Below are 23570 nucleotides of genomic sequence, written 5' to 3'. Positions count from 1 at the left end.
GCGCTCACATATCATATAAAAGTATTACATGCATTTCAAAAGCTTAAATATGTTTTACAACTGTAGGAGTGCCAAGATGGTGGCTTCAACACAGCGCCCCCAATCAATTCTCTAATGTCTACATAAATAATTTGTTGTGGCCTATTCCCCGCACTACACTCTATTAGGTTGCAGTTTGTCGGAAAGACCACCGGGTGTCAGCCTTGTTGCGTCTTAGAGAAATCAATATTCCCCGTACTGCAGGGCTCTGATTGTAGCCTCACTGATTGTGGGCTCGTAACAGCCAGTGGTCCAATCAGAATGACGCGATACAGGATTTCAACAATTCTCAGCATTCACGAACGTTCCAGTCCTCAAATTCACTTTAATAGGATTTGTGTTGATTATTGGTTATGTCTGTGAATTGTTTAGTTGTGTGTATTTTGAGAGAGAGAGAAGGGAGAGAGTATGGTATTGTGCGCGAGGCTAGACGGCTACTTTCCCACTCTCATTCGTGGTGGTGCCATAATAAAACAATACAAAAACTACCACTCACGGGCCACCCATAATAAACCCTTTCCTTATCCGCGCCACCCGCTCAAAAGCGATCTACCTAACGTATCACCCGGGGCAAACTACCTGCCCTCCAGGACACCCTTATCGCCTGATGTCACAGGAAGACCAAAAATATCATCAAGGACATCAACCACCTGAGCCACGGCCTGTTCACCCCGCTATCATCCTGCGGCGATGTCAGTACAGGTGAATCAAAGCTGAGACCGAGAGACTGAAAAATAGCTTCTATCTCAAGGCCATTAGGCTGTTAAACAGCCGTCACTAGCCGGCTTCCACCCGCTAACGCACCTTCGTGGTTGCTGCCCTATATACATAGATTTGGAATCATTGGCCACTTTAATAATGTTTACATACTGCTTTACTCATCTCATATGTATATACAGTAGTATATTCTACAATATTTTAGTCAATATCACTCCGACATTGCTCAATCTAATATTTATATTTTTCTTAATTCCCTTATTTTACTTTTCGATTAGTGTGTATTGTTGTGAACTGTTAGATACCACTGCGATTTTAACAGAGATAGATTACATATCTGTGTAACTGTAAATGAGTGAATGTTATGTCCCACTAGAGGTGGGGCAGAATAGGCTATAAACATCGACCCTGTGTAGGCCCATTTACCAAACAAATGCATGCACATACCCGTGAGTAAATACGCAGAGACGTGGTGCACATTCCGATGCGTGCAGGCTTTTTCTACGAGAATATCCTAATGAACATCATATTGTCAATGTGGGTGTTTTCACTCTTGGTCCCTTTCAGACAATGTTTGTGAACTCAGTGAGGCTCCTTATATATTTTTTTGGTCCAGTGTGAACACTCAAGCATTTCTAACTCCTCAAAAGAGTCCCCGAAGCAAACCGAACTGAAACCATCTCAAAAGGTGGTCTGAGTTAGTTTCGCTTGGATTCCGTGATCTGGATCCTTTTTAAGGTCAATGTGGACACAAAGCTCCCCAGGTTCACTTGTCATTATTCCCGCACCACACACTAGACTACTGCAACACTGTTTTTTTGTTTTGTTTTTACCCCAGAATTCACTATTTTATTTTTTATTTAACTAGGCAAGTCAGTTAAGAACAAATTCTTATTTAAAGTGACGACCTACCAAAAGGCCTCCTGCGGGGACTGGGGCCTGGGATTAAAATAAATAAACACAACATAAATATAGGACAAAACACACATCACAACAAGAGGGACAAATAAATAAATAATAAATACACTAAATAAAGAGAGACCCAAGACAACAACATAGCAAGGCAGCGACACAACATGGTACAAATATTATTATTATTACTTTAAAGATGACTATATGGGAAAACACACTAAAGTTACATGAATTCCACTGAGAAGATGCTTCCCCTTTATAGGACATTGGTTGGCCAACACGCACAGGTAGATATCACGCTGGTCTGGGCGTGGCCCCATACACGACAACTGGACAAGCAAGGAGCCTTTCGCGCATGCGTGAGCTCGAATGTGCGTTGTATAACAATTACTTGTGGCGTGCGAGAAATTATGCAGGGTGTACACAATTTGTTTTAATCCCCAGACGGAAGAGGAAGAGATTTAGTTTCTCCCCTAGCGGCCATATTGTATGGACTATTGGTGGAAAAAGCAGTATTTCAGCAGCAAAAGTCATTTTAAGAAGAACCTTGCCAAGACTTTGGTTGGCGGTGGGATTCAGTTCAACAGCTAGCTGTCCAGCTGGTTGAGGGATTTCACAGATCGGGGATTGTGTTAAGATATAGATTACTATATTTATTTTTAGCTTGTTTATTAACAGTCGTCAAGATGAAGGACCGATTGGAACAACTTAAAGCAGTAAGTGAGGTCTGGGAAGTGTGACAGGGACACCTTTTCACAGAGTGAGACAAATGTTAGAACCTCCTGTGTGGGCCAGCATGCAAATTATAAGTGGTCTATGCAAGGAAGTGAATCATTCGACAAAATTATTTAACTTATTATTAGTGTTATTAGGCAGTTTACAAGATATTCATCAGCCTATTCGAAACCGTAGTTGGACTTCCGCTATTTGAATTGATTACATGGCTACGTAATTAATTACTTTAATTACGATTGAAAAGATGCATGAGAGATGGAAAAGAGAATCGTTTCTGGTATGGTTTTATTTTTCATCAACTTGGATATTTATACTGAACTCAAATATAAACGCAACGTGCAACAATTTCAAAGATTTTTACTGAGTTAAAATTAATATAAGGAAATCAGTTGATTTTAAAATAAATAAATTAGTCCCTAATCTATGGATTTCACATGACTGGGCAGGGGTGCACCCATGGGTGGGCCTGGAAGGGCATAGGTCCACCTACTTGGCAGCCAGGACCAGCCAATCAGAATACATTTCCCCCCACAAAATTGCTTTATTAGACAGAAATACTCTGCAGTTGTGAGGTCGGTTGGACATACTGCCAAATTCTGTTGGAGGCTTATGGTAGATAAGTGAACATTCAATTATCTGGCAACAGCTCTGGTGGACATTCCTGCTGTCAGCATGCCAATTGCACACTTCCTCAACTTGAGACATCTTGTGGCATTGTGTTGTGTGACACAACTGCACCTTTTAGAGTGACCTTTTATTGTCCCCAGCACAAGGTACATCTTTGTGACCATGCTGCTTAATCAGCTTCTTGATATGCCACACCTGTCCGTTGAATGGATTATCTTGTCTAAGGGGAAATGGTCGCTAACAGGGAAGCGTATGGAACATTTCTGGGCTTTTTTTATTTAAGCTCATGAAACAAACACAACATGTAAAGTATTGATGTTCTTGTTCAGTGTCATTGCCTGTGTCTCTCTTGGGGAGATGTTGGTGTCTTGTGTGGCAGTCAGCGAGTGGGGGGTTGAGGACAAGGTAACGGGATCACGGGTGTGTCAAGTGTGCACTGTGTCCTGGCGTGCTTCGGGTATTGGAGAATGTGGCATCACGTGGTCAATTGATTTCTAATTTGGGCTGACAGTTGTAGGCTTTCATTCCCACCATTTGTTTATAATCTCCTGTACTTAAGCTGCAGTTGTAATTGACACCTATACTAATTAACAATCAGTAGTGTAATGCAAGGCCTATAGTGGTGAGATTGGTGATTGTTCAACATCTCAGATCCCTTTCCACACTCTTAGCCTAGAACTTGTATTGATTATTTAGACATTAACCCACTCAATGTGAAAGCCCGTAGCCTAGTTTCTAACACAAAACAACCAGGATGTAAATTTCCAGTTGAAGAATGTCCGGTTAGCCTTTGGGTGAGGCGCTGCTGATCCACTCCAGCCGTGTCAGATTCTGTTACCATGGCCTTATTGGTGGGCAAATATGTGCCATGTTTAGTTTGTCAAATGGTGCCCTGAGTCGTAATCTCCCAGGTACAATGGATTTCTACTGGGAGGGTAAGTAAAGTCAAAATGGTGTGGCAGTTTTAGGATGGTCATTTACATAAAAACAAGACTGACGGGAGGCCTTGAACATCTGTAGGGTTCTCTCATCTGTTTTCCTTTTAATGTTTAACTTGGTGTGGCTGTATTGTTGTGCTCGAAGCATGAAAACGTCAGCTGACGGGTGCAGTAGACAGAACCGAATACAACAGGAAATGAGGGTGATAATTTCCCTGGACACATATTATATTCAGTCTGGTCTTTGTAGTAACTCTACAGCTAGATCTCCATATAGATTGCCTTCTCTGTACAGCAGTCTGACTGTACTCTAAAGACATGTTCAGACATGCATCCTTCAGGTACACAGTGACACTCAAAGTGGTTGTCTTGTCTCCCGTAGTATGGCATTTGCACTGGAGTGAGACTAGTGCATAGTGTCGCCCTCGATCAGTCACAGTTATCTCTCGGGCTTCAGTCACAGTAGCCTTTGACAGCAAGGTTGCCTCTCTTACTTCAATCTCTTTCCAGTCTATCCCTCTCTCTCCACAACCTGTCATTCTCTCTCTGTGGTGTAGTAAAATTCACATTGGGAATGGTTCAGCTCTCGGAGAGGAAATGCTGATCCCAAAACAGTTATTAGGGATAGTGTAATCTAATTGGAGCCCCTGTACAACATAAACATGATCTGTTTGTCTGTAAAGTCTTTCACGGCATTAATGTACTAGACTAGATCCAGGAAGAACATATGGTTGAGTTTAAGCATCATAGCGGAAATACAATGTGAGGACCAATGAAACGGCTCCATTATGATGACCCTATAGATCCAGGACCAATCGAACGTATGTCTATAGATGAATGATCAGTGAAGCAGTGCCGTTGTAAAGACTGTCTAGTTATTTACTCTGTTACAGGGGAAATATGCAACTAGGCATACCTCGAGTTACATATGCATCGAGTTACATATGCAGAATCTGAAGCCTCTAATCACAAAGGCAGGTGGAGTTGTAAATCACAAGACCAGTTTGCTGTTTATGAGTCTGGTTGTGGAAGTTTATTATAACCGATGACTAAGGGGAGAAAGAGAGACACTCCCTCTTAACCTTGTGGTCTCTGTGTTAAACTGATGCACAAGATACTCATCACAACCCTCTCTCTCTTTCACACATTTTATTCCCTCTCTTCCTTGTTTATGCTGAATGAGAGCGACTAAGTGAGAAGACAGGAAGGAAACGAGTGCTTAGTCTTATCTCACTGCCGCAGCACTACCACTGTGTGAAAGAGAGAGACTGTTTGTGTGTGTTTTGACAAGGCATGCGGGTGTGCCATGTCTTTACGTGTATAGTGCCAGTGTAAATCACAAGTGTGTCGATATACAGCTCTCTCGTTGTAAAAAAGTATATTAAAAAATAAAATAATGGGATGTATGGGATGTGATTGACAGGGAAATTAACTGACTCGGAGACTTGTGAGAACTTAAGTGGCCCTGTCTTGACTTAGACCAGGTCCCGGCTTCCCGATAGCGATTGAACTTACAGGCTGACTACACCGCTCGCGTGTGCGAGCATTGCAAAATACATTTAGAAATCTATGTTATTCAATTATTGCACCCACACTGCTCGCGTGCGCCAATGATCGTCTGCGTTGCCAAGGGCTGAAATGGAAGTCGGATCTATTTCTGACACAGATCGCACTGCAAGTCCTGCCTTTCCTATCTCCTCATTGGTTTATAGAAGCAGCTACCCACGTGCCATCTCCTCATTGGTTATACCCATGTGGGTGACTGAAAGACGAACGAGGTCAGTGGCAGTAATACACCTAATTTATGAAAGTTGCCAATCGCCATATAAAGTGAAGTTGAGAAAAAGTCTGGAAGGAGGAGAGATGACTAGAAAAGATTCGGGTTGACCGTTTTATGTGTGGATTAATTGGCGGATTAGAGGACCTAGCTAGCTAAATTGCTGTAAATATTTAATGCTTTTCGACCTGTCCCCAAATTTAATATAATTGGTTCAGAGTTTGTTTTGGTATTTTAACCTGCGTGTCGTGATCGCGTTTGGTGTGGGGGGACAAAATACATTTATGCACAATGGCGCACGCACGCAGCTGGTTTGGGTTCCGTGTTAGGCTTACGAGTGTTTTTAAGGATGGATCTTTTCTACAACGGTGCGTTTTTTTTCTCTCAAAACACAGCGCAGAGAGAATGGTTGCTAAGTGCGTTGTTGGAGAATGTGTCTATTGATGGGATTGAAAGGGCGCTGTTCTCGGCTCAGCTTTCTCCAGCTCAGATGGTTAGAAACTGATTGCGTCTTAAGTTTCTGGATTGTGCGGATCTCTTTTTCAAGTTCTCTATTGCACCTCGCCTGAACAGGTGTGCGTTTTTCTTTCGCCTCCATCCATATCTTAACATCACAATTATGTTACAAGAGCGATATTACCACCTACAGTAGCAAATATTGAGGTGGCTTATTCAGAGATTCTAGAGTTAGTTTGTATCAATTGCAAACACATTGCCAACTTTGGATTGGTAGTGAACTTTGTATTTGTGGGCAACTTTGTTCTGAAGATCAATCAAATGTGTAAATATACATCCCTTTTTACATCAACAGATGTCACAGTACTTATACAGAAACCCAGCCTAAAAACCCAAACAGCAAGCAATGCAGATGTAGAAGCACAGTGGTTAGGAAAAACTCCCTAGAAGGCAGTAACCTAGGAAGAAACCTAGAGGAACCAGGCTATGAGGGGTCGCCAGTCCTCTTCTGGCTGTGCTGGGTGGAGATTATAACAGTACATGGCCAAGATGTTCAAACGTTCATAGATGACCAGCAGGGTCAAATAATAATAATCACAGTGATTGTAGAGGGTGCAACAGGTCACCTCAGTAGTAAATAGGCTTTTCATAGCTGAGCATTCAGAGGTCGAGACACCAGGTGTGGTAGAGAGAAAGTGTGGGAGAGTCTAAAAAAGAGAAGGCCGGGTCAAGGTAGCACGTCCGGTGAACTGGTCAGGGCTCCATAGCCGCAGGAAGAACAGTTGGAACTGGAGTAGCACCACAACCAGGTGGATTGGGGACAGCCAGGAGTCATCAGGCCAGGTAGTCCTGAGTCATGGTCCTAGGGAGGGAGCATACTTAAATTCATACAGGATACCAGATAAGGCAGGAGAATTACACCAGACTTAATACTGACCCTAGCTCCCCCGGCATATAGACCAGGGGTTCTTAACATTTTTAAGCCTGGGACCCAAATTAGAAAGTCTGTTTTCCCGGGACCCACGTTTATGAAAACATGCAACTATATGTAAATATCGGAACATTTCATTGCTCTTATGCAAGCCTAAAACAAATGCAATATAGACAAATAACAAATATAATAATATAAATAGCTATTCATGTTTATTTTTGATCACACAAATGTAGAGCAGAAAACACATGCGCGCACACACAAACCTAATGAGCGGTGTGTGTGTGTGTGTGTGTGTGTGTGTGTGTGTGTGTGGTTGATGCTTCAACCAGCATGTCTATTCTGGGCCCAGTTTTTGATTGTGCAACCCTGAGATCTTGCTCAGCATGGAGTCTGTGTCTGTATGCCAGAGTTGAGAACCATGACTCGCATAGGTATGTGGTGCCAAACTGTTTGCCTCAAAAAGCATCTCGCTTCAATTAGTTTATTCTAGTTCAGAATAAAAATTGTTACTTGAATTTTAACAGCAAATGTTCCAACTTACACTTGTTTTCACCAATCATTTCTACAGTAAGATGTACAGTAGGCCTAATCTTTTTCATCTTCATATGTACTGTTACTTAGTGTTGCACACAACCAAAGCAAGCTACTGATAAACGTTAGCTATCTAGCTACAGTGGGGCAGAAAAGTATTTAGTCAGCCACCAATTGTGCAAGTTCTCCCACTTAAAAAGATGAGAGAGGCCTGTAATTTTCATCATAGGTACACTACAACTATGACAGACAAAATGAGAAAAAAAATCCAGAAAATCACATTGTAGGATTTTTAATGAATTTACTTGCAAATTATGGTGGAAAATAAGTATTTGGTCAATAACAAAAGTTGATCTCAATACTTTGTTATATACCCTTTGTTGGCAATGACAGAGGTCAAACGTTTTCTGTAAGTCTTCACAAGGTTTTCACACAATGTTGCTGGTATTTTGGCCCATTCCTCCATGCAGATCTCCTCTAGAGCAGTGATGTTTTGGGGCTGTTGCTGGGCAACACGGACTTTCAACTCCCTCCAAAGATTTTCTATGGGGTTGAGATCTGGAGACTGGATAGGCCACTCCAGGACCTTGAAATGCTTCTTACGAAGCCACTCCTTCGTTGCCCGGGCGGTGTGTTTGGGATCATTGTCATGCTGAAAGACCCAGCCATGTTTCATCTTCAATGCCCTTGCTGATGGTAGGCTTTGTTACTTTGGTCCCAGCTCTCTGCAGGTCATTCACTAGGTCCCCCCGTGTGGTTCCGGGATTTGTGATCATTTTGACCCCACGGGGTGAGAACTTGCATGGAGCCCCAGATCGAGGGAGATTATCAGTGGTCTTGTATGTCTTCCATTTCCTAATAATTGCTCCCACAGTTGATTTCTTCAAACCAAGCTGCTTACCTATTGCAGATTCAGTCTTCCCAGCCTGGTGCAGGTCTACAATTTTGTTTCTGGTGTCCTTTGACAGCTCTTTGGTCTTGGCCATAGTGGAGTTTGGAGTGTGACTGTTTGAGGTCTACTACTATGAGAGAGAGTACTCCCTTGTTTCTGCATATCATCTGTTATAAAACGACAACAATGTTAGCTAGCTGACTTTTCCAGTGTTGAAGCACTGTTTCCTGAAGCATTCTTCCCTGTTCTGAAATAACTCCCTGGGTTTACCGTCATGCTATGAATGTTTGGTCAGGATGTGTCTTTTTTTAATTTGTTAGTTTTGAGACTCGTTACTAAGCACTTCCCCGCACACAAGACATTGTGGGCGCTCCTTGTTATTTCTCAAAGTTATGAAACCAAGAGACGAGAAGAAATGCAATCGCGTTTCACCGTATTCGCGTTTCATGACAATTGCGCTCAGCCAGAACTTGTGGCTGGCTTGACTTATTTGATGGCGAGTGGGAATGACAAGTCATTGGCAGACAGCGCATCATCTGCCGCTGAACGACAGCGTTGCAGCGTGTGGGGCGCGGAGTGATCTTCAAGAAAACTGATCTGGTGAACCGGCGAAACACACGGGCATCTCCCTCTCACTCGTGCAGCTGCCAAACTGACACCACTGCTCAGCAGAGAGTGCAATGAGAGCACAGTTGCACTTGGCCAAATCAATTCCAGTAATGAAAGAAAGAATGATACATTTACTCTAACGCATTGCAACCCACCATTAACAGGTCTGCGACCCATACTTTAAGAAAGGCTGACATCGACTATTGCAGCATAGATACCGGAAGCTGAGACGGGGGGGGGGGTTGGGGGACACTGTGCCCGTCTGACGATACCCCCAGGACAGGGCCAACCAGGCAGGATATAAGCACAGTCCCCACACCACTAGAGGGTTATCAACATACCACCAACTTACTTCCCTGAGACAAGGCTGAGTATAGCCCTCCCACCGCATGAGTCTGAGGGGGCGCAAAACCGGACATGAAAATCACGTCAGTGACTCAACCTACTTAAGTGACACACCCCTCCTAGGGACGGTGTGGAAGAGCACTAGTAAGCCTGTGACTCCGAGGCAAAGAAATCCCAGTGGAGAGATGGGAGCCGGCCAGGCAGACAGCAAGGACGGTTCGTCGCTCCAGTGCCTTGTCATTCACCTTCGCACCCCTGGGCCAGACTACACTCAATCATAGGACCAACTGAAGAGATGAGTCTTCAATAAAGACTTAAAGGTCGAGACTGAGTCTGCATCTCTCACATGGATAGGCAGACCATTCCATAAAAATGGAGCTCTATAGGAGGAAGCCCTGCCTCCAGCTGTTTGCTTAGAAATTCTAGGGACAATAAGGAGGCCTGCGTCTTGTGACCGTAGCGTACGTGTAGGTATGTACGGCAGGACCAAATTGAAAAGATGGATAGGAGCAGGCCCATGTAATGTTTGTAGGTTAGCAGTAAAACCTTGAAATCAGCCCTAGCCTTAACAGGAAGACTGTCTAGAGAGGCTAGCACTGGAGTAATATGATCAAATGTTTTTGGTTCTAGTAAAAGATTCTAACATCCGTGTTTAGCGCTAACTGAAGATACCTTTGTTTCTTTGGGACCTAGAACTAGCATCTCTGTTTAGTCTGAGTTTAAAAGTCAAACATTTTCCACCATCCACTTCCTTATGTCTGGCTTCCAGGTTAGGCAATTGTGGGGCTTCAGCATGTTTCATTGAAATGTACAGCTGTGTGTCGTCCCATAGCAGTGAAAGGTAACATTGTGTTTCTGAATGACATCACCAAGATGTATAATATATAGTGAAAACAATAGTGGTCCTAAAACGGAACCTTGATGAACACCGACACTTACAATTGATTTCTCAAAGCACAAACCATCCACAAAGACAAACATATCTTTCTGACAGATTTCTAAACCAGGCAAGAACTAGTCCATGTAGACCAATTAGGGTTCCAATCTCTCCAAAAGATCTCTCCAAAAGAATGTGGACCGATGCAGAGCCTTGGTCTGACGTAATTTACCACCTTCACAAGTGCAGTCTCAGTGCTATGATGGGGCCTAAAACAAGACTGAAGTGTTTTGTATTCATTTTTTGTCATCAGGAAGGCAGTGAGTTGATGTGCAACAGCTTTTACATTTTCCTTTTGCGATATAGGCCAATTGTTTATTTTTTTTGTTTTTTTTACATTTTCCAGGTCAAGGTTTGGCTTTTTCAGGAGAGGCTTTATTGCTGCCACTTTTTTAGTGAGTTTGGTACACAGCCAGAGGATAGGGAGCCGTTTTATTATGTTCAGCATAGGAAGGCCAGGAAGTAGCTCTTCCAGTAGTTTAGTTGGAGTTCAGCTGGAATGCTTAGAGGCCATGACTATTTTCGTGAATGTATCAAGAGATATAGGATTTAAAAACTTGAGTGTCTCCATTGTTCCTGGCAGTTCTGTGCACACTCGAAAATTGAGCTTTGGAGAAATACGCAGATTCAAAGAGGAGTCTGTAATTTTGCTTTCTAATGATCATAATATTTTCATCTAAGGATTTCATGAATTCATCACTGATGAAGTTAAAGCCTTCCTGTCTTGGGGAATGCTGCTTTTTAGTTAGCTTTGAGACAGTATCAAAAATGCATTTTGTATTGTTCTTATTCTCATCAATTAGGTTGGAAAAATAGACTGAATGAGCAGCAGTGATGGCTCTTTCGATATTGCACGCTACTGTCTCCAAGCTAGTCAGAAGACTTCCAGTTTGGTGGAGTGTAATTTCCATTCCAATTCCCTTTAAGCTTGCTTCAGGGCTCAGGTTTCTTTCTGTATACTGGAAGCTAATTTCTTGTGCCAAATTGTTTTTTTTAAGTGGTGCGACTGCATCTAGGATGTTACGCAAGGTTAAATGTAGACGCTCAGTCATATCGGTGGTCACAGAGACAGAATCACATGGTTTAGCGGAGATCTTCTGTGTATATAAATTGATGTCAAGAAAGCATAATGACACACTTAGCTATTCTACGAGTGGTCTGCGGCAGGTGTTAGGTTACGAGTGTTTTTCAAGTGCAACATTAATCATGATGGTTTTGGGAAACAGCTCAGAGATTTAACAATGCCCCAAAGATGGTTCTAACGATTAACTTAGACTTAATTTATTTTCTTGTTGTTTAGCAGATGCTCCTATCCAGAGCGACTTACAGGAGAAATAATGGTTAAGTCCCTTGCTCAACTCGCGGTGATAAAGTACTACTGTGCGACATAACTGACGTTCACTCTACTAGTACAACAGTTAGTTGTAAAAGCAATAGCAAAGTTGACTCTAAAGGTAAAACTTAAGTCAAAGGATCTGGTCGAAGTAAAAGTTAATGAAGTGCTTCCGAGGTACAGGGTAGTTATGTCAAAGAGGCTTAAATGGATGTTAGCCTATAATAGAGGCTTAAAAGGATGTTAGCCTATAATAGCCTTAGTGGCTAAAGAGCAAATGTTAGCCTTAGTGGCTAAAGAGCAAATGGCAACCAAAAAGCCTTGCAGCTAAAAGGCAAAGGCCTGTAGAGCCAAGGCCAATGGCAAGTGATGCTTCCTGAATCACAAGATTATATAGTCAAATTACGTTCATTATTAGACGTTAGTTGATATGAAACTGATGCAACTTTAAATTGAACACTAAAAACAGACTTCTTGAGTTCTGCTACTTTTATAATGGGTGTACATACATTTGAATGGAATCGCTTTTTGACAGCGCCCCTTTTTGAATTGAACGAAACCTTCCATACCCATTTGCCCATTGTTGAAGTGCTCAGAAAGTTACGTTTTGACCTGAATGCCAAAATATTCAAGAGATAAAGGTGCTCGAAGTTGACCCATTTTGCAAACCCCAACTGACCATGACATCCATGTTTTAATCACTGGAAAAGACAAACGGTTGATGTACACTACCATTCAAAAGTTCAGGGTCACTAAGAAATGTCATTTTTTTAAAGAAAATCACTTTTTTTTTTGTCTATTTAAAATAACATTGAATTGATCGGAAAATAGTGTCGACGTTGTTAATGTTGTAAATGACTGTTATAGCTGGAAACGGCAAATTTTTAATGGTATATCTACATAGGCATACAGAGGCCCATTATCAGCGACCATCACTCCTGTGTTCCAATGGCACGTTGTTAGCTAATCCAAGTTTATCATTTTAAAAGGCTAATTGATCATTAGAAAACCCTTTTGCAATTGTTAGCACAGCTGAAAACTGTTGTGCTGATTTAAAGAAGCAATGAAACTGGCCACCTTTCAGACTAGTTGAGTATCTGGAAATCAGCATTTGTGGGTTCGATTACAGGCTCAAAATGGCCAGAAACAAAGAACTTTCTTCTGAAACTTGTCAGTATATTCTTGTTCTGAGAAATTAAGTGTATTCCATGCAAGAAATTGCCAAGAAACTGAAGATCACATACAACACTGTGTACTACTCCCTTCACAGAACAGCACAAACTAGCTCTAATCAGAATAGAAAGAGTGGGAGTCCCCGGTGCACAACTAAGCAAGAGAACAAGTACATTAGTGTCTAGTTTGAGAAACAGACGCCTCAAGTCCTCAACTGGCAGCTTCATTAAATAGTACCCGCAAAACACCAGTCTCAATGTCAACAGTGAGGAGGTGACTCCGGGATTATGGCCTTCTAGGCAGAGTTCCTCTGTCCACTGTCTGTTCTTTTGCTAATCTTTTCTTTTTATTGGTCAGTCTGAGATGGCTTTTTCTTTGCAACTCTACCTAGAAGGCCAGCATCCCAGAGTATAATAATAATAAAATAGTTTTATTGTTTTAAATTATATCTATATTTTCCAGTGATTTTAAGAAATTGATGTCTAATGGTATCTAATATAATATCTAATATATGCCATTTAGCAGACGCTTTTATCCAAAGCGACTTACAGTCATGTGTGCATACATTCTACGTATGGGTGGTCCCGGGAATCGAACCCACTACCCTGGCGTTACAAGCGCCATGCTCTACCAACTGAGCTACAGAAGGACATGGTGGGAGTATGCAAAATGGGTCAACTTTGAGCACTGTTGTGTCCTGAATGTTTTGGCATTTGGGTCAAAAAATGTAACTTCTTGACCACTTCATTGGCAAACATGTATGGAATGTTTTTTGTTTAAATCAAAAAGGATGATGTCAAAAAGTGGAGGCTCCTCATAGGAGGAAGGGGAAGAACATCCTACTCAGTGAATTTCAGGCTTTTTTTCCATTCAGTATTGTTGTAATTGTCATTATTACAAATACATTTTAAAAATCGTCCGATTAATCGGTATCGGATTTTTTTGAGTGTCGGTATCGGTGTTGAAAAATCATAATCGGTCGACCTCTAAACTCTATACTCAATATATTCACATGACACCAAATAACTGATTAAAACACATTGTTTTGCAATGGTCTACAGTAACCTCAACAGCACCCTCTGGTGTATCACTTTGGTGTAGCCGGAGGACAGTTACTTTCTGTCCTCTGGGTACATTGACTTAAATACAAAAGCTTTGAGGCTCATGGTTCTTACCGCCCTTCCATAGATTTACACAGTAATTATGACGACTTCCGGAGGACATCCTCCAATCTAATATCTTGCCCATCCAATCAAAGGATTAGAGAAGTGATCTAGTACTGAAAGCATACGTTACAGCCAGTTAGCACAGCAGTGCATAAAGTGTGGTAAGTAGTTGACTCAAAGAGAGACAGAGAAAATAGTTGAAAAGTTTTGAACTAATTTGTTAATTTAAAAAAAATGGAGAAGCAGCAGAGGGGTAGGAAGGGGGGGCTTTTTTTAGTTTACCTTTCGCTTACTTAACTAATGCAGCTAATTTTGTATACTAAACAACCAGAGAGGAATGCTAGCTAGCTGGCTATGGCTATCCAACACCGCAAGCACAGATCAATTTTCTTTTTGGCCACATTCACATATTTAGCAGATGTTATTGCGGGTGTAGTGAAATGCTTGTGTTCCTAGCTCCAACAGTGCAGTAGTATTTAAATAATGGAATTACGAAATATCTAAATATTAGGGAAATATAACGGAAATATGCAAATATTTACTAGAATGCGCCAATAGGATCTCGCTAGCTCGTTCGTGGCTTTGCCCGCCACCTTGCCTGTTCTACCCACTAGGACTCATTATTTCCAATTTGAATTGATGTGCTGTGGTCTATATCTTTGTTTAGTTATGGAAATCTTTGCTGCAGCTCGTCCAAGTCTAGGGAAGCTTTCAGTTTTATTAATTTATTGCCACCATGGCCTGCCGGTATAACTGCTAAACTGCATACTGTACTACGTTATTGTACAAATGGTTTGGTTTGTGGGTTTACTAACGCGTTAATTCTAATTTGTTGACTAATGCGTTTAATATGGTGACAACTATGTCAGCTGTGAAGGTTATGGTGTGAAGCTTTGGCTTGGAGAGGTGTTTGCACCTGGTCACAGACAGCTGTTGTGTTGTGCATTCAAGTCCACAAGCAAATACAAAAGGTGAGAGGAGGAGAGCTTGTAGATGCAAGATGGAATTATACAACCAGCAAAGTGATGAGCCTAAAACTATCGATGTTACATTGAACTGGGTGAATGGAATGTGAATGACAGTCATCCAATATGCTGTAATAGAAATAAATCCATGCTCATAAAAAAAATCTTGACCAACACTGCCACTGAATTCAAATGTTTTTTATAGTACAGAGATTGACATTCAGCAGTTAAGAAAGTTCAAGGTTGGATTGTCACGAGTTCCTGAGGCCTATAACTCTGTGTTCGGTCTATACTTCCGAACTTAAGTTGTTGGAGCGCTTACGCATGTTATAATTGTAAGCAGAGAAATGACATCTGGGTTGTCGTCTTTGGCCTTCGGATCGGCCCCCACGGAGAGGAAGGAAGAGGGGGGTGAATCTCTGCTCGCGCTCTCCTTTCCTGTAAAAGGATGGGGAAGCATTTGTTCTTATTTTATTCTCCCAAAACCCAGTTATATAATGCCCCAACTATTTTAGAGTGCTTGCTCTCACTCTTTTCCTCCCCATCTCCCACTCGCCATCTATCTCTATTCGTCTATCCACTTACCTACCCACCCACCCTGGGGTCCATAATTATTGACACCCTTGATAAATATGAGCAAGAAAGACTGTATAAAATAAATAATAGAAAAACTGAGCTATTATTGTATGCTTAATTTTTTGGGGAAATTATATTATACTAACACAGTTGCTCAGAGAACGACATTGTATACATACAGTTGAAGTCGCAAGTTTACATACAGTTAGGTTGGAGTCATTAAAACTAGTTTTTCAACCACTCCACAAATTATAGTTTTTCAAATCTGTTAGGACATACTTTGTTTCCAACAATTGTTTACATATTATTTCACTTATAATTCACTGTATCACAATTCCATTGGGTCAGAAGTTTACAGGCACTAAGTTGACTTTAAACAGCTTGAAAAATTCCAGAAAATGATGTCACTGCTTTAGAAGCTTCTGAGGCTAATTGATTTGTGTCAATTGGAGGTGTACCTGTGGATGTATTTCAAGGCCTACCTTCAAACTCAGTACCTCCTTAGGCTTGACATCATGGGAAAATCCAAAGAAATCAGCCAAGACCTCAAACCTCTAAGTCTGGTTCATCCTTGGGAGCAATTTCCAACCGCCTGAAGGTACCACGTTCATCTGTACAAACAATAGTACGCAAGTATAAACACCATGGGTCCACGCAGCCGTCATACCACTCAGGAAGGAGACGCGTTCTGTCTCCTAGAGATGAACGTACTTTGGTTTGAAAAGTGCAAATCAATCCCAGAACAACAGCAAAGGACCTTGTGGAGATGCTGGAGGAAACAGGTACAAAAGCGTCTATTAAACAAGTCCTATATTGACGACCTGAAAGGCCGCTCAGCAAGGAAGAAGCCACTGTTCCAAAACCGCCATAAAAAAGCCAGACTATGGTTTGCAACTGCACATGGGGACAAAGATTGTACTTTTTGGAGAAATGCCTCTGGTCTGATGAAGCAACAATCGAACTGTTTGGCCATAATGACCATCATATTGTTTGGAGGAAAAACAGGGAGGATTGCAAGCCGAAGAACAACATCCCAACCGTGAAGCACTGGGGTCATCATGTTGTGGGGGTGCTTTGCTGCAGGAGGGACTGGTGCACTCCACAAAATAGATGGCATCATGAGGCAAGAAAATTGTGGATATATTGAAGCAACATCTCAAGACATCAGTCAGGAAGTTAAAGCTTGGTCGCAAATGGGTCTTCCAAATGGACAATGACCCCAAGCATACTTCCAAAGTTGTGGCAAAATGGCTTGAGGACAACAAAGTCAAGGTATTGGAGTGGCCATTACAAAGCCCTGACCTCCATTCTATAGAAAATTTGTGGGCAGAACTGAAAAGGTGTGTGCGAGCAAGGAGGCCTTACAAACCTGACTCGGTTACACCAGCTCTGTCAGGGGAAATGGGCCAAAATTCACTCAACTTATTGTGGGACGCTTGTGGAAGGCTACCTGAAGCGTTTGACCCAAGTTAAACAATTTAAAGGCAATGCTACCAAATACAATTGAGTGTATGTAAACTTCTGACCCACTGGGAATGTATAAAAGCTGAAATTAATTATTCTCTCTACTATTATTCTGACATTTTACATTCTTAAAATAAAGTGGTGATCCTAATTGATTTAAGACAGTGATTTTTTTTACTTTAATTAAATGTCAGGAATTGTGAAACTTGAGTTTAAATGTATTTTGCTAAGGTGTTTGTAAACTTCTGACTTCAACTGTTCCTAAGAGCCAGGTTTTTAGTACTTGGAACACTCCCCTTGCGACACTGAGCCTTTTAATAAAATGTTTTCTGAGATTGGAGACCACTTTCGGCAGGATCTTAGACCAGTGTTTCCCAATCCTGGTCCTTCAGTACCTCCAACAGTACATCATTTTTTAAATTGTAACCCTGGACAAGCACACCTGTTTAAACTTGTCAAGTAATCATAAAGCCCTCAATGAGTTGAATGAAGTGTGTTTGTCCAGGGCTTCAACAAAAATGTGTACTGTTGGAGGTACTCGAGGACCAGGGTTGGGAAATACTTTCTTAGACCATTCCTCCATACAGAATATTTCCAGGTCTTTTGATATCATTTTGTCTGAGCTTATGGACTGCTGCCTTCAATTCAAACCATGTTTTTTTCAATGAGGTTCAAGTCCAGAGACTGAGATGGACATTGCAAAATGTAGATTTTTTTTTTTTTGTGGTCCACTAACCATTTTCTTTTTTTATTAGTACTTAGGGTTATTGTCTTGCTGGAAGGCCAAGTGTCAGCCTCCTGGCAGAGGCAACCAGGTTTTTGGCTATAATGTCATGGTACGTGGTAGTTCATGATGCCGTTGACCTTAAGGCCTCATGACCAGTGTAAATCAAAATTGGCCATTCCTGGTCTAGACTATCCTATCTGCCATTCAGGGCTGTGTATGTAAATATTTTTACATTTGTATCAATGCGCCCACACAATCAGAATGAGCAGATCAATGGCAAAAGGAAGCTCAAGAAAGAAATGATCAAATATATGGATTTGGAGTTAAATTGATTGCATTTAAAAATAAAAGATGGGGGCTTTAACCCTGTTCTGGGCCCAGCTGATGATATAGCCTTGTAGTAAGTCTGTTTACGTGTTTATTTAAGCAGGAGAGGTCAGCTAAGAACTGGTTCTGTTCACTCCTCAGCGCTGTCCTCGCCCTTCACAGTGTCAATATCTCCAAGCCTTGTGGTCTCTGTACTCATGACGTCAGTGTGTAGTGTGCATATACTGTGGATCCACTGTTTTGAATACAGTACTGATATTGCCTTCTGCTTCTCCTCTTAGACATGTGACAATGACGATGAGGAAGTGGAAATTGCTATTGACAATGCAGCTTTTATGGATGACTTTTTCTCTCAGGTGAGTTCATTTTTCCCAAGTGTGTGACTGTGTGTGTTTGTGACTGTGTGTGACTGTTTTTCTCTCTGTTTCAGATTGACGACATCAGGATCAGCATTGATAAGATTGATGAGAATGTGTCTGAAATCAAGAAGCTCTACTCGGTCATCCTGTCTGCCCCCACATCAGACCAGAGTAAAACATACTGCCTCGGCTCCCTCCCTTCCCTCTGTCTTTGTTGCCTGTTACTGTCAGTGTGTGTTTTTGAAAAATTGTATTATTTGCGTTTTTTACTTCAGAAACACAGGATGACTTGGAGGCTGTCACCAACAACATCAAGAAGATGGCTAACAACGCCCGGAACAAACTCAAAAGTGAGTCCCTCACACATGATACGGCACAAACAGACTAAATGCTGATTGGTTAATACGGGTATGGGTGAGTACTGATGTTGATTGGTTCTCAGCCATCGAGAGGGATCTGGCGTCTGAGGAAGAGGAGAGGATTTCAGCCGACATGCGGATACGCAAATCACAGGTCAGCCTCCGAAAGTTCTCATCGAACCCTTTACCTGACCGTGTGCCGAACCATCAATGTGACCATAGAAATGAATATCGAACCATTAGATTGTTACGGCTTGTGACCCTGTCCTGTCCTCCCAGCATGCAGTGCTGTCCAGGAAGTTTGTGGAAGTTATGACCAAGTACAATGAGGCCCAGGTGGACTTCAGAGAGAGGAGTAAAGGACGCATCCGGAGACAGCTAGAGATCAGTGAGTTACAGTCTTAGTTTTATATACACACAAATGGACCAAAACCCTATGTGTGTTATAATAGTGAAATGATCCTTGTGTTTCTCAGCTGGAAAAGCCACGACAGATGAGGAGCTGGAAGAGATGTTAGAGGGGGGAAACGCTGCGGTCTTCACTTCAGGGGTAAGAAAGTGTTTTAGTGTGTGTGTGTGTGTGAGTACGCACGAACTAACCACCTCCTCTCTTTAGATCATGGACTCTGGGATCTCGAAGCAGGCTCTCAGTGAGATCGAGGCGCGACACAAAGACATTGTGCGTCTGGAAAGCAGCATCAAAGAGCTGCATGACATGTTCGTAGACATCGCCATGCTGGTGGAGAGCCAGGTACACGTCTCGTCCTCCGATCCGTCTATTCAGTCATTAATTGATTCCTCCATCCACTGTTTCATATCTGCATTTTTAAACCCTACTGTCCTACTGTCTTTGTTTCTGTCTCGTTTGCGTCCTCGTTCCCTGTCTGTCATCTGTTTTTCCTTACTCTTTTCCAGTACCCTCTTCCCTTTCTCCTTCCGCAGTGCTTTTTTTCCCTCTCTCCATGCTTTGGGACAGAAGTTCCCTGTTTGTGTGTGTGTCTATCTATCCATCCATCTGTCTCCCTCCCATCACTCATTCATCTTCAGTAGGAGTCTACATTCTCAGTAAGAGTCACATTTGATTCAACATCTTAGTAGGCTACAGTGGTCTGTGAATCACTAAAGCCACGTTGGAATCCACCCAACCCCATATGGTAGTCACCACACAACTACATATAATCTCTGTAACACCTGTATCTCATTGGTTGTCCTATGCTTTCCGAGGGAAAGCCGTGTGCGAGGTAAGCGTCATCTTTCTAATATAATCCTCTTTGTGACGTTTTTGTCTCTGATGTATTCAGTTAGCGTGCAAAGTTTTTTATTTGTTCTATATCTGTATACTCACTGTGTGTGTGTGTGTGTGTGTTTGTTTCAGGGTGACATAGTGAACAATATAGAGGTGCAAGTGTCTAAAGCTGTGGACCACATAGTAGTGGCTAAGACTGAGACCAAGAAAGCCATCCAGTACCAGAGCAAAGCACGCAAGGTACTGCACCCCGTCCATCAGCTAGAACCGCTATCTGCCTGAACCTAACCAACTGTGCTAGTGTGCCTGTTTCTAAGAAGCTTCTATGCGGTTAGCCTGAGCTGTGCTCTACCGTTATTCCTTGTGGTCCAAGTACCTTACAGGTTATTTGCCAGGGTAGACTGGCTCTGGCAGCCAAAACAGCCAAATACTCCATCTAAAGAGGTATCGTTTCTTAATTGCGCCACAGTTCTAGAATCATACACCCCTTTACTTTCATATCACACCAAAAATAATTTCACCAATGCAAAATATACACTACTGTTTTAACCTGCTTTAACACAGTTGCAGCCAACGGTATTTTTGCAGTCTTCCTCCGTTACAGGTTTTCAGAGCATGCCAGATAGCTAATTAGGACAGGTAGTCCCTCTGTCTTCTGTCTGTCTCTCTCTCCCTCTTCTTTCCATTCCTCTGCACGTCTCTTTCCTGCAATGTCCTGCCCTCTGCCAGGGTGGAATAATTGACAGAATTGAGAGCAACATGGACCAATCGGTGGGCTTCGTAGAGCGGGCGGTAGCTGACCCTAAGAAAGCCGCCAAGTTTCAGCAGGATGCCCGTCGTGTGAGTGGCTATAGAAACGCCCTTGTCCCGCCCCCTGGCCCCTGCTCCGTTGACCAGCCTCTATTGGCCTGACATCCTGGGTCCCAACGATCCCTATCCTAAACCTTGAATCATCCTCCTCCAGATCTGGACCAATAGGAAAGAGGAGATGGATATATATATATATATATATATATACACTGTACACTTCTCTGGTCGTTCTCCATCTCGCTCTTTTGTATTTTCCACTTCCTTTCTAGCTGTATATAATCTCCTTCTTTCAACAGTAACTACAGTTTTATGTATTTCGTCCAGTTATTTATGATCACTTTATGCAACATTTAGCTCTTGAGTCATGCATGTGTTTTTAGGCTGTTTGAAAAGAGATGTTGTCGCTTTGTCCAGGAATACGTGGTGAAAAGTAGACATGACCCTTTCTCTACATAAAGTGTTGATTGTAGTCAGGGCTTGATAATCATCTTTTCCACCCTACAGGGGAAAAAAATGTGTTAATACTGGTTACTGCTGTTCGGGAGTGGTCACGATAGTGAACACTGATTTTTCTCAACCGAGAACATTTTGTAAAAGTGGTTAAAACAGACACTTAATTGTTTCCCACAGAAAAGGGTGATCATATTGGTGATTCTGATTATCGTGCTCGCCATAGTGGCTCTGATTATTGGGTTGTCGGTGGGATTGAGTAAGAAGAATTGATGGAAGGTGTCTGAATAAGAGTTGTGTAAAGGGTGAGTAAAGCAGGGGGGGGGGGACTCTGGGGTGTCACAATGGGGTGCGGGTGGATCTGGAACTTTGGCTGTTTCCATTTTCCTTCGACTGTCTCTGGGTGCGTGGTGTGAAGGTATTTAAATGTTTAGGCGTTCATGCTCCTTGGCCTATTTATGAGGTGTATTGGCGCTATCTCTGGGTGTACTGCATGTCTTATCTTAACTTCCTTCGAAGCATTTCACAAGTGCACTTGTTGCGTTTGGTAAGGGTTATGGTCCATAGAAATAGCATTATGTATCTCTATGGCTGTGTCACTGGTTGGCACTGTGTGTGTCAGTCTCCCAATGGTGTCTTTGGGCTCTGTGTGAATGTGTGGGGTAGTATATGTGGGTCTATGTTTCTCATTGGGGTCTTTGGGATTTGTAGTGTGGCCTGTTTGACTGTAAGTGATGACTCACTGTGTTATGATAGGCGGGAATGTCACTTGCTGTCAATCGCTGACTCGTATCAGCCAATAGAACCTCTGCATCAAAGAGCCCCCGGTTGATCAGAATTGCCTGATGATTGACAGTGCATGATATTCCCTTCCATGTTCAGAGCTTCATTGCCTTTGGTAATTCTGTCTGTGTATCACCGCCACATTTATTACCGTAAGTACTGATGTATTTGTTCTCCCATGTTTGTTTTTTCTCCCCCTCTGTAGAAGACAATCATTATAGCAGTGGTCTGTACTGTGCTTGCTGTCCTCATCCTCGCCATCATCCTATCACAGACAGTAGGGTAATAGAGGGACCACAGCCCCCCCACCCAACCATCTTCATAATCACTCCATTTTGCCCACCTCCAGCTGTAACAGCAAAGAGGGGGATGTAGACTCAACCGATCACTTCCATTGCCCTGGGATCCTCCCTCTCTCTTACTGTATGTCTGACCAATAGAAAAAGGCCCAGCTGATGGGACTGGCTGGTGTCTTCCCTGAGGTGGCTGAGAGGATGAGCATCAGCTGGGAGAGAAACAAAAGGACCAAAACTGAGACTGTTTATGAACCTCTGATAATGCCAATAAAAAGGGAATCTTAAGTAATGTATATCCTTACCCTCACACAACTAAATGGACACCATGCAACACTTCAATGACATTCTCTGAACTGCTTTCTATGTATCCAGTAATGTGATTGATCTTGATCCACACTGAAGGGAATCCATGACACGTCTCTCTCATTACAAAAAAAAACATTGACTTAATGTATCCCTGCCACCACCCGTGCCTTATTGTCTTGCCATGATGACCCTCCAAGCTGAAAGGTAGCCAGCCAGCCACAGCCTCCTCCAGCCCACAGAGGAACGTTGACCTCACCATATCACATGATCTGTACTGAGGATGGAAACCAGTGAATTTCACTTCAATCTATGTTGAGCAATGTGCATGTTTGATGCCGCTTGAATAGTGTTTTTAAAACTCCTAAAGCACACCTAACCTCTAAGCATTTGGGTGAGATATGAGTCTAACATCTGATTTGCGCCTAAGCCTCTTTTTTTTTTTTTTTTTTTTTTTTTTGCTGTCTGTCCAATTTTAAATTAATTTCCATACCTCAGACACGGTGGCCAATGGCAAGGCTTTAATTGAGACAAGATCTCAGTTACGTACTCGTGTCCCCTCTCCTTCTCAAAACCAATTGGAGGAGAAGGTCCGTGGGAAGGGACTTCTGGCTTTCTCATCCAATGGGTTTTGAGGAGGGAGGGAGGACACGTGGAGTATGTAATTGAGGTCATCCCTGAGGGTCTGGATATTTCAAGACCGTTTTAAATGTAATATAACTTCACTGTAGTATTATGGTGGATGCCAGAGATTTTAATGATGGAATAAAATGTTTTAAAAATA

The 23570-nt window shown here is 42.3% G+C and overlaps 1 protein-coding gene across 3 annotated transcripts; it reads left to right on the top strand.

Annotated features, from left to right (window-relative positions):
• Positions 1–714: 714 nt before the first annotated feature.
• LOC118363498 (syntaxin-3-like) lies at positions 715–23570 on the top strand. Of its 3 annotated transcripts, none has more exons than XM_052488360.1 (11): positions 715–741; positions 18462–18536; positions 18611–18710; positions 18815–18889; positions 18982–19052; positions 19178–19286; positions 19375–19448; positions 19515–19649; positions 20274–20384; positions 21585–21709; positions 22393–23570. In XM_052488360.1, exons 1-10 carry the CDS (start codon positions 730–732, stop codon positions 21675–21677), a joined length of 855 nt encoding a protein of 284 aa, XP_052344320.1. In that variant the 5' UTR covers positions 715–729; the 3' UTR covers positions 21678–21709; positions 22393–23570. The 3 variants fall into 3 exon arrangements, with proteins under 3 accessions (XP_052344320.1, XP_035600304.1, XP_035600303.1); XM_035744410.2 differs by lacking the exon at positions 715–741 and adding an exon at positions 2039–2384; XM_035744411.2 differs by lacking the exons at positions 715–741; positions 21585–21709 and adding an exon at positions 2038–2384.

This window comes from Oncorhynchus keta, chromosome 30, assembly GCF_023373465.1.
Source record: "Oncorhynchus keta strain PuntledgeMale-10-30-2019 chromosome 30, Oket_V2, whole genome shotgun sequence".
Lineage (NCBI taxonomy): Eukaryota > Metazoa > Chordata > Actinopteri > Salmoniformes > Salmonidae > Oncorhynchus > Oncorhynchus keta.
This window is presented reverse-complemented; position numbering and strand designations above follow the sequence as displayed.

What these genes read in the sequence shown, in the direction of transcription:
- LOC118363498 (XM_035744410.2), top strand. Translation starts at nt 2,355, where the DNA reads ATGAAGGACCGATTGGAACAACTTAAAGCA. An exon ending in CCGGAGACAGCTAGAGATCA is followed by an intron (nt 19,287 to 19,374) that starts GTGAGTTACAGT and finishes TGTGTTTCTCAG; the next exon opens with CTGGAAAAGCCACGACAGAT. An exon ending in ACCAGAGCAAAGCACGCAAG is followed by an intron (nt 20,385 to 21,584) that starts GTACTGCACCCC and finishes TGTTTCCCACAG; the next exon opens with AAAAGGGTGATCATATTGGT.